The 12,337-nt window shown below is 46.6% G+C and overlaps 1 protein-coding gene across 1 annotated transcript in view; it reads right to left on the reverse strand.

The window, feature by feature from the left end:
- Positions 1 to 1,407: 1,407 nt before the first annotated feature.
- The window catches only part of LOC145406611 (uncharacterized), a 50,808-nt gene continuing 39,878 nt past the window's right edge, over positions 1,408 to 12,337 (reverse strand). Inside the window, exons 2-8 of the mRNA XM_080277687.1 lie at positions 8,674 to 8,766; positions 7,838 to 7,956; positions 6,979 to 7,063; positions 5,726 to 5,830; positions 4,964 to 5,040; positions 4,246 to 4,401; positions 1,408 to 3,018 (exon numbers count right to left, since the gene is read on the reverse strand). Coding sequence (XP_080133813.1) covers positions 2,769 to 3,018; positions 4,246 to 4,401; positions 4,964 to 5,040; positions 5,726 to 5,830; positions 6,979 to 7,063; positions 7,838 to 7,956; positions 8,674 to 8,766 — 885 coding nt within the window. The 3' untranslated portion in view covers positions 1,408 to 2,768. The remainder of the gene's footprint in view (positions 3,019 to 4,245; positions 4,402 to 4,963; positions 5,041 to 5,725; positions 5,831 to 6,978; positions 7,064 to 7,837; positions 7,957 to 8,673; positions 8,767 to 12,337) is intronic.

Below are 12,337 nucleotides of genomic sequence, written 5' to 3' on the forward strand. Positions count from 1 at the left end.
TAATGCAAAATAGTGTATTTTTAATTAATATTGATCTTGATTTTGGGGGATAAACCCACTTTTGGAAATCTTACTCAGAATTCCAAAAGGGGGATTTTCCCCCCAAAATGAGGGTCAAAACTAATTAAAGCACAGTATTTTGTATTGGAAAACATAAAAAAAATAATAAAAGAAAACGTTGGTTACTTCTAAAAATTTACCTATCCAACTAATTTTCATGATCTGACTGTCGAAAAATATACTAGAATCTCCGGCCATCTTTCACCTTCAGACTTGCCGTATAAAACCTATTTTTTTTTTTTTTTGTCCAAATACCTAACAACCATATTGCGGTCCTAGTATGGTATTTATTCGAAAAGGACTTAAATCTCACTCTTTGGTCCCGCACTGACCCATTACTGGATATTTAACAGCAGATTCTATACGAGACACCGATCCACGGCACTAAGCCCAATGGATATCACCGAGTTGTAATTAAAACTTTAAATGCAAGATAAGCAAAACAGATGAAAGTACGTCTTACCTCGAAGGGTGTGATTGTAGGATGCTGAAGATTCCTCCATCACCTTGCTCTTGCTGACCTTCAATGACATAATTACCTCAGGCCAAAAACGTGCACGGATCCATTTCCCTTCGTTTCGTCGCAGTACAACCCATAACGATGCATTTTGAGCTAAATATAAGCTTATTTCCAGTTCAAAGTTTATCCTAGTTTGTGAAAATAATGCGAAGAAGAATTAAAGTCGCTAAGAATTAGAAAAAAGTAAAAGCTTGAAGTACTTAATCCACTACCCCAGTCGCCATTTCTCCAGTCCAATATTTTGTAATTAATATCATGAATATAATGTCATTCAAAGGGATCCTAATTTCTTTTCTCCACATTATTATTTTCAGTACCTTAGTAATAAAATGAAATATAACCTGACCAATCAATTAATTAATGCCAATGTATTAAGTCAAAACAGATTTTTGAATGATCATATTTGGAGGAATACTCAACAAAAAACTATTAAGAATATACAGAGGCTGAGTAATTAGAGAAAAAACATATATCCAGATCTTCAGCTACTGTATTTTCTGGCGTTTTATGTATGCTTTGTTTTTCGGGAAGCATAGAAGCAAAAAAAGTTATAGCTCCATATTGTTTTCTATATTTCTTTCTACCACAGAAAACGTATATTATTAGGATAACTATGCCAGTTACAGAATTCATTCATTTGCTTAGCTACTTTCCCACAGATTCCTTTCCTTCTTGTTTCATATTATACAATATATATATATATATATATATATATATATATATATAATACTCCATTTCCTGTTCCATCGACTTCTGTGCTTTGTGTGCCACAGAAAATGAAGATAATTGTGGATACTAAATCGAGGGTCATATTAAAACGAATAAAGTACACTAAAGATATATAATTATTTGAAATAAGAAACAGTTGTACAATCGAGACAACAAACAGTTAGCCTATGTATCACCTCTGCTTCATGTCTCCTCTGCTGGATAACATTCCTTAGCGGAGAGAAGCTTGGTATGATTCTCTGGCTAAAGTTACAATATTTCACCTTACAGTATTTCAGCACTACACACTTTCCTCGGCTGGCTAACAATCCTAAGCTGAGAGAAACTTTGAATGGTTCTCTGGCCACAGATGATTCTCTTTGATATGATGCATCAGGGAGGAAAGTGACAGACATGCCCTAAGTGTGAAGACGCAGTGGAATTGCAAACCAACTTTTGTCATTGATTGTACACTGACCATATGCGTCGGGGGCTAAGAGGGATGGCAGCATGATCACTCTGCCAATTTAGGATGAAAGGAGTATTGGTTTTGGCCCGTAATCTAGGTGGCAAAGGAACTCAGGGAGCTTCGTGGCACCCAATTTTCAGCGACGTATTTTTCATGTTACACCTTAACATTCTCTTTTACGATTTCAAGGTCGATTTAGTTTACATTAATAATAATGAAGGGGATACTAACACGCAGAATAAATCGCTATGGCAAAGACGTTACAGAATCTCCACAGCCACTTACGAGCCAAAGGTGAGATTTTTTGACGTGTTTACGATCGAATTCCCGTCGTAACACATATTTATCAACTTATTTATTTATTTATTGTAGGAAGAACAAAATAAGATTCAGATTTTCATTTTCTTCCCGCAAAACGGAATAACTTTACCTCTTTCTTGACCAGGCCTTCTTCTACTTGTTCTTCTCTTGCTGTTATTCCTCTTGCTTCCTTTTCTTTGTATTTTTCCTTTCTTCTTTTCTCTTTTTTAGACCTGGGTCCCTTAACCCTATGCTCCTGTTTGAATGGGTCAAACTGGGATTAGATGATGATGATGGTGATGATGATGATGATGATGATGGCATTTTTTTCAAGAACAGGGGAGATGGGAGTAACTGTTTATCCTTATTCTTCCTGCGAACAAAACTCTAACTAAGGAATGGGAAGATTCTATAGCCTTGTCCTTCTTACAAATAAAAACCCTTGTTTTCTTACAAAAAAACAAAAAAATTGTTCTTCCTATAAATAAAAATATGAATACAAGGATGATTCTAATAACCTTCTTCTTCCTACTATCGAAAATCCTTGTTCTTCCTACAAAACTTAAATCCTTGTTCTTCCTACAAAACTTAAATCCTTGTTCTTCCTACAAAACTTAAATCCTTGTTCTTCCTACAAATAAAAATACGAGTTACAAGCGGGGGATGATCTTAAATCCGTTCTTGAATCCGGATTCCACAAGTCTGTTATTTTTAACCGTGGATGCCAAAGAGCGAGCCCCCGGGGTTAGGCACAGGGTCCCGTTGATACGTAATGGAGTGGCGGCCGTCGTTGAGGTTGTTCGGGAAGCCTACAGGTGCAGTTCTGCCGGCGGCGGGGAGGACGGGCTGCCTGGGGTTGGTGGGCGAGGAGAGGGCAAGGGTGGGCTCCGGGGAGGGGTTGGGTTCGTTGGCACTGCCAGTGGCGTTGGCGACACGGGAGGTGATGTCGAACTCAGACTGGCTGCATGGGTGAAAGACAGAGAGTTACATATAGCAGGGGTGAAGTACAAAGGATTACACAAAGCAGGGGTGAAGCACATAGGATTACATAGAGCACGGGTGAAGTACAAGGATTACATAAAGCAAGGGTGAAATACAAAGGATTACATCGAACTCAGATTGGCTGTGTGGGTGAAAGACAGAGAATTACATATAGCAGGAGTGAAGTACAAAGGATTACATAAAGCAGGGGGGAAATACAAAGAATTACATATAGCAGAGGCGAAGTACGAAAGATTACATATAGCAGGGGTGAAGTACAAAGAATTACATATAGCAGAGGTGAAGTACAAAAGATTACATACAGCAAGGGTGAAGTACTGGAGATTACTTATAGCAGGGGTGAAGAACAGATACTGCAGGTGAAGTACGGAAAAGAAAATGCGTATCATCTCCCTTACAACTAAATCGAAGCAGAACACTGATTATTATGTCAAAGTTATTTTCACTTATCTATTTAAAACACAATTCATGCTTATTACCAAAATATAATCAATGTCGATATTTTGAACTTCCTTGTTCCTCAAAACTCGCAAGAGGTAACTGAAGACGAAAGAAAATTAGGGATTATGTACTAAAATAACTAAAAATAATGAGGATAAAAAAAAAAACAAGAAAAATGAAAAGATGATGAGGAGGAGGAGATTTAAAGAAATGAAGACGAGAGGAAATGAGATGAAAATAATGAAAAATGACAAAGATGACGACAACAAAGACGATGACGAAGAGGAAGAGACAGAGAAGACGACGACGAAGAGGAAGGTACAGAGAAGACGATGATGAAGAGGAAGATACAGAAAGACGATGATGAAGAGGAAGATACAGGAAGACGATGATGAAGAGGACGATACAGAAAAGACGATGACGAAGAGGAATAGACAGAGAAGACGATGACGAAGAGGAAGATAGAGAAGACGATGACGAAGAGGAAGATACAGAAAGACGACGATGAAGAGGAAGATACAGAGAAGACGATGATGAAGAGGAAGATACTGCGAAGACGATGACGAAGAGGACGATACAGGAAGCAGACGACAACGAAGAAGACAACGACGAAGAGGAAGATATTGCGAAGACGACGACGAAGAAGAGGAAGATACTGCGAAGACGATGACGACGAAGAGGAAATGAAGCAGACGAGAGAGGAAACGTGACAAGGAAATGAGGAAAACTGAGTGCTGTCCCTCACTTGGCATAGCAGACGCAGCAGGACGGCATTAACACCTCCTCCGGCTGCAGTTTGTTCGTGCCCACCGTCAGCAGTCTCCGGTACACGTATTTCTGGCGGCATATTGTTGTTGCACCGCTCGGCAGCTTCATGCCCATGTTGCACGGGCTCCCCTCTCTGTTGAAAAAAAGACGGGTTTAAGATCGAGGCTAAATCGCTACAGAAAAGGTGCTAAGTAGCCTCCTATAATATAATGTATAGGAGTAATATGAAGATAATCGCTATGGGAAAAATGTTACGCTTATATGCTATTTAGAATCATAAAAACAAAAATAATGTTAAGGTGTATTATGCAAACAAAATAGGTAAGAGAGAGGTGTTACGAATAGACAAAGTTAAGGTATAATATGCAAACGAAATCGGTAAGGGAGAGGTGTTACGAATAGACAAAGTTAAGGTATAATATGCAGACGAAATCGGTAAGGGAGAGGTGTTACGAATAGACAAAGTTAAGGTATAATATGCAGACGAAATCGGTAAGGGAGAGGTGTTACGAATAGACAAAGTTAAGGTATAATATGCAGACGAAATCGGTAAGGGAGAGGTGTTACGAATAGACAAAGTTAAGGTATAATATGCAGACGAAATCGGTAAGGGAGAGGTGTTACGAATAGACAAAGTTAAGGTATGATATGCGGACGAAATCGGTAAAGGGCTGGTGTTATGGCCATCCACTCACCTGATGCACTTCTCCACCCTGATGGCTTGCTTCACCTCGTCCTGGTTCACCACGAAGATCCACTCGCCAAGGGGGTTCTGAGGAAAGGGGTTCATCATCATCATCATCATCATCATTATCTATCTATCTATCTATCTATCTATTGCCAGACGCCTCAATCCCGTTTGGGGTGGCCACAAACAAATCGCCTCCAAGTCGCGCTGTCCCAATCATCATCATTATTATTATTATTGTCAACATCATCATTGTCCTCGTCATCACTGTTAATATCATAATCTTCATCATCATTATTATCGTCATTATTCATCATTATCATCATCATCGTCATTATTGTCATCATCACTATCATTATCATCACTATTATCATTATCAATCTAGTCATCATCGTCATTATTTCATCATAATTGCCCTCATCTCGTCGTCATTATTATTTTCATTATCATTAATATTATCATTATTATTATTATTATTATTATTACTACTGCTACTACTACTACTACTACTACTACTACTTACTACTACTACTACTTACTACTACTACTACTTACTACTACTACTACTATTATTATTATTATTATTATTATTATCATCATCATTACAAACATACAAAACCACATCACCTGTATACCTGGTCTCCTAGTGCTAATGAACTTACAAGGGCCCGACCTGAATAGTTGGTCTCCTAGTGCTAATGAGTTTACCTGGTCTTCTAATGAACTTACCTGGGCCCTACCTGTATACCTGGACTCCTGATTTATTTACCTTGGCTCTCTTAGGGTGGATCAGAGTCTCCTGGGCAGCACAAACTGGACTCTCTTGGGGGAAGTTGGCGAAGCGGGTGGAGAGGTCCTGGAGGCTGGTTGTGGACTGTGGGGGAGATAGATAGAGCGATAGATAGATAGATAGATATGCGAATAAATAGATAGAAAGATGGACGGATGGATGATGGGAAGGAAGATACAGATTCACATTGATGGATGATGGAAGGATGGATGGATGGATGGATGGATGGATGGACGGATGGATGGATGGTTGGATGGATGGATGGATGGATGGATGGATAGATGGATGGACGGATGGATGGATGGATGGACGGCTGGATGGATGGACGGATGGATGGATGGATGGACGGATGGATGGATGGATGGATGGATGGATGGATGGATGGACGGATGGATGGATGGATGGATGGATGGACGGATGGATGGATGGATGGATGGACGGATGGATGGATGGACGGATGGATGGACGGATGGATGGATGGATGGATGGAAGGATGGATGGATGGAAGGATGGATGGATGGAAGGATGGATGGATGGACGGATGGATGGATGGATGGATGGATGGACGGATGGATGGATGGATGGACGGATGGATGGATGGACGGATGGATAGATGGATGGACGGATGGATGGATGGATGGATGGACGGATGGATGGATGGATGGATGGATGGACGGATGGATGGATGGATGGATGGATGGATGGATGGACGGATGGATGAATGGATGGATGGATGGACGGACGGACGGATGGATGGATGGGTGGATGGATGGACGGATGGATAGGCAGATTACATATATTGATAGAAGAATGGATGGAAGGATAGACAAACAGCTGGGAAAATAGATATGGATGGATGGGTGGATAGATAAATAGAGAGAGAGAGAGAGAGAGTGAGAGAGAGAGAGAGAGAGAGAAAGAGAGACAGTAATGATGACTACTAAAGAGGGAGTTTGTACGAATGAATTAAAGACCATGAATAAAGACAGCATTCACTGAAGAAAGCATCCAGTGAAGAGAAAGTACCTACCCATCATCATCATCATCATCACCACCACCTCCACCACCACCACCACCACCACCAAATCATCACACTACCTCCCACCGTCTACTCGTACCGTATCCTGCTTCTCCCCTCCCCTCCTTCACCATACCACAATCTCCTACCACTCCTACCACAATTTCTCCTCTTCCTCCTTCCCACCCCCATCGCCATCGCCCCTTATACTCACGTCACTCAGTAAAAATTTTAGCTCCGGATCCTTCACTAGAGAGTTGACAGTTTTATCCCTCGCGAGAAGATATTGAACGTAGCCACTGGAAAAATAAAAAAGGAAAATGTAGTACTCTGAAATGTGTGTGTGTGTGTGTGTGTGTGTGTGTTCTAACTACAAAAACATATCACCCTCCTAACTCACCAGCCTCACCTCATCCACTCACCTACCTCACCTCATCCACCCACCTACCTAACCTCATCCACCCACTTACCTCACCCACCCACCTACCTAACCTCATCCACCTGCCTACCTAACCTCACCCACCCATCTACCTAACCTCACCCACCTGCTTACCTAACCTCACCCACCTGCCTACCTAGCCTCACCCACTTGCCTACCTCTCTAACCACACTCACGTTCCTCCCTAACTTATAACCATGATAAATCTACCTATCCTCCTAACCTCACCTCCAGCCTAGACCGCCTACCTTACTCACATACCTGCCTACCCCACATACCTGCCTAACACACCTGCCTCACTCACATATCTGCCTAATCCACCTACTAACACACCTACCTGCCTAACCCTTCCTATCTAACACACCTGCCTCACCACCTGCCTATCAAACACACCTGCCTCACCACCTGCTTGTAACACCTGCCTCACCACCTGCCTGACACACCTGCCTCAACACCTACCTAACACACCTGTATCACCACCTGCCTATCAAACACACCTTTCTAACACACCTGCCTCACCCACATATTTGCCTACTCCACCTACCTGCCTAACCCTTCCTATAATCATCATTATTATTATTATTATTATTATTATTATCATTACACCTGCCTACACACCTGCCTCACCACCTACCTGACGTGGTTGTTGTACTCGGCGTCCTCCACACACGGCTCCTCCGGCTCGACACCCCCAGTGGCGCAGGGTGGGGGGGTCATGGTCCGCAGAGTTTTGGGGGCCTGCTGGAAGAGGCTCTGGGGGGAGGGGGTTGTAAGAGGTCAGCGGGGGGTCATACGGGGTCAGGTGGGGTCATAGGGGGCTGTGTGGGGGTCAGGTGGGGTCATAGGTGGTTGTGTGGGGGTCAGGTGGGGTCACAGGGGGTTGTGTGGGGTCAGGTGGGGTCACAGGGGGTTGTGTGGAGGTCAGGTGGGGTCATAGGAGGTTAAGTGGGGTCAGCTGGGGTCACAGGGGGTTGTGTGGGGGTCAGGTGGGGTCATAGGGGGTTGTGTGGGGATCAGGTGGGGTCATAGGTGGTTGTGTGGGGGTCAGGTGGGGTCATAGGAGGTTGTGTGGAGGTTAGGTGGGGTCATACGGAGTTGTGTGGGGGTCAGGTAGGGTCATAGGAGGTTGTGTGGGGGTAAGGTGGGGTCATAGGGGGTTGTGTAGGGGTCAGGTGGGGTCATAGGGGGTTGTGAAGGGGTCAGGTGGGGTCACAGGGGGTTGTGTGGAGGTCAGGTGGGGTCACAGGGGATTGTGTGGGGGTCAGGTGGGGTCATAAGGGGTTGTGTGGGGGTCAAGTGAGGTCAGGTAGGGTCAGGCGGGGTCATCACCATCTTAAATCCTAAAACTACATAGGATATTCTTTTTTTTCATTTTTTTGCCAATTAACCATGTAAAATAAAGACTCCAAAAGGACGAAAATCTGGGCCAAGTTTAAGGGAAAGGAGTATAGAATTCGGACCGCCTCTCACCTCATTCCCAAAGTGAATCCTGGTGTCTGGGAGGAGGATGGCAGCGCGTTCTTGTGGTAGACCTTCAACCACACCCACTGTGGCGAGAGCGAACTGTGGGACAAACACACAAACATTAGAATTATCGCAAAAAACACACATATTTATGAGTTACTGAGTTTGGAATTAAGGTGTCAATTGGTTTAACTCACTCACTCGCTCACTCACTCGCTCACCCACTCACTCACTCACTCGCTCACTCACTCGCTCACTCACTCACTCACTCACTCGCTCACTCACTCACTCGCTCACCCACTCACTCACTCACTCACTCGCTCACTCACTCACTCGCTCACTCACTCACTCACTCGCTCACTCACTCACTCGCTCACTCACTCACACGCTCACTCACTCACACGCTCACTCACTCACTCGCTCACTCACTCACTCGCTCACTCACTCACTCACACGCTCACTCACTCACTCGCTCACTCACTCACTCACTCACTCGCTCGCTCACTCGCTCACGCACTCTCTCACTCACTCACACGCTCACTCACTCACTCACTCGCTCACTCACTCACTCACTCGCTCACTCGCTCACTCACTCACTCGCTCACTCACTCACTCGCTCACTCACTCACTCACACGCTCACTCACTCACTCACTCACACGCTCACTCACTCACACGCTCACTCACTCACTCACACGCTCACTTACTCACTCACACGCTCACTCACTCACTCACACGCTCACTCACACGCTCACTCACTCTCACTCACACGCTCACTCACTCACACGCTCACTCACACGCTCACTCACTCACACGCTCACTCACTCACTCACACGCTCACTCGCTCACACACGCTCACTCACACACTCACTCACACGCTCACTCACACGCTCACTCACGCGCTCACTCACACGCTCACTCACTCACTCACACGCTCACTCACTCACCCACACGCTCACTCACTCACTCACACGATCACTCACACGCTCACTCACTCACACGCTCACTCACTCACTCACTCACACGCTCACTCACTCACACGCTCACTCACTCACACGCTCACTCACTCACTCACTCACACGCTCACTCACTCACACGCTCACTCACACGCTCACTCACTCACTCACACGCTCACTCACACGCTCACTCACTCACTCACACGCTCACTCACACGCTCACTCACTCACACGCTCACTCACACGCTCACTCACTCACTCACTCACACGCTCACTCACGCTCACTCACACGCTCACTCACTCACTCACACGCTCACTCGCCCACTCACACGCTCACTCACACGCTCACTCACTCACTCACACGCTCACTCACTCACACGCTCACTCACTCACTCACACGATCACTCACACGCTCACTCACTCACTCACACGCTCACTCACTCACTCACTCACACGCTCACTCACTCACACGCTCACTCACTCACTCACACGCTCACTCACTCACTCACACGCTCACTCACTCACACGCTCACTCACTCACTCACACGCTCACACGCTCACTCACTCACTCACACGCTCACTCACTCACACGCTCACTCACACGCTCACTCACTCACACGCTCACTCACTCACACGCTCACTCACACGCTCACTCACTCACTCACACGCTCACTCGCTCACTCACACGCTCACTCACACACTCACTCACACGCTCACTCACACGCTCACTCACTCACTCACACGCTCACTCACACGCTCACTCACACGCTCACTCACTCACTCACACGCTCACTCACTCACTCACACGCTCACTCACACGCTCACTCACTCACACGCTCACTCACTCACACGCTCACTCACACGCTCACTCACTCACACGCTCACTCACTCACTCACTCACACGCTCACTCACTCACACGCTCACTCACTCACTCACACGCTCACTCACACGCTCACTCACTCACACGCTCACTCACACGCTCACTCACTCACACGCTCACTCACGCTCACTCACACGCTCACTCACTCACTCACTCACACGCTCACTCACTCACTCACTCACACGCTCACTCACACGCTCACTCGCTCACTCACACGCTCACTCACACGCTCACTCGCTCACTCACACGCTCACTCACACGCTCACTCACTCACTCACACGCTCACTCACTCACTCACACGATCACTCACACGCTCACTCACACGCTCACTCACTCACTCACTCACTCACACGCTCACTCACACGCTCTCACTCACTCACTCACACGCTCACTCACTCACTCACACGCTCACTCACTCACTCACTCACACGCTCACACGCTCACTCACTTACTCACTCACTCACACGCTCACTCACTCACTCACACACTCACTCACTCACACGCTCACTCACTCACTCACACGCTCACTCACTCACTCACTCACTCACACGCTCACTCACACGCTCACTCACTCACTCACACGCTCACCCACACGCTCACTCGCTCACTCACACGCTCACTCACTCACACGCTCACTCACTCACACGCTCACTCACACGCTCACTCACTCGCTCACTCACACGCTCACTCGCTCACTCACACACACACACGCTCACTCACTCACACGCTCACTCACACGCTCACTCACTCGCTCACTCACACGCTCACTCACTCACACGCTCACTCACTCACACGCTCACTCGCTCACTCACACGCTCACTCACTCACTCACACGCTCACTCACTCGCTCACTCACACGCTCACTCACACGTTCACTCGCTCACTCACTCACACGCTCACTCACTCACACGCTCACTCACACGCTCACTCACTCACTCACTCACTCACACGCTCACTCACTCACACGCTCACTCACACACTCACTCGCTCACTCACACACTCACTCGCTCACTCACTCACTCGCTCACTCACACACTCACTCGCTCACTCACTCACACGCTCACTCACACACTCACTCACACGCTCACTCACTCACACACTCACTCACTCACACGCTCACTCGCTCACTCACGCTCACTCACTCACTCAGTCACACGCTCACTCACACGCTCACTCACACGCTCACTCACTCACTCACACGCTCACTCACACGCTCACTCACTCACTCACACGCTCACTCGCTCACTCACACGCTCACTCACACACTCACTCACACGCTCACTCACACGCTCACTCACACTCACACGCTCACTCACACGCTCACTCACACGCTCACTCACTCACTCACACGCTCACTCACTCACTCACACGATCACTCACACGCTCACTCACTCACACGCTCACTCACTCACACGCTCACTCACACGCTCACTCACTCACTCACTCACACGCTCACTCACTCACACGCTCACTCACTCACTCACACGCTCACTCACACGCTCACTCACTCACTCACACGCTCACTCACACGCTCACTCACTCACACGCTCACTCACACGCTCACTCACTCACACGCTCACTCACGCTCACTCACACGCTCACTCACTCACTCACTCACACGCTCACTCGCTCACTCACACGCTCACTCACACGCTCACTCACTCACTCACACGCTCACTCACTCACTCACACGCTCACTCACTCACTCACACGATCACTCACACGCTCACTCACACGCTCACTCACTCACTCACTCACTCACACGCTCACTCACTCACACGCTCACTCACACGCTCTCACTCACTCACTCACACGCTCACTCACTCACTCACACG

The sequence above is a fragment of the Coenobita brevimanus genome, chromosome 71, assembly GCF_032717465.1.
Source record: "Coenobita brevimanus isolate Jiangsu-jjx chromosome 71, ASM3271746v2, whole genome shotgun sequence".
Taxonomy (NCBI): domain Eukaryota; kingdom Metazoa; phylum Arthropoda; class Malacostraca; order Decapoda; family Coenobitidae; genus Coenobita; species Coenobita brevimanus.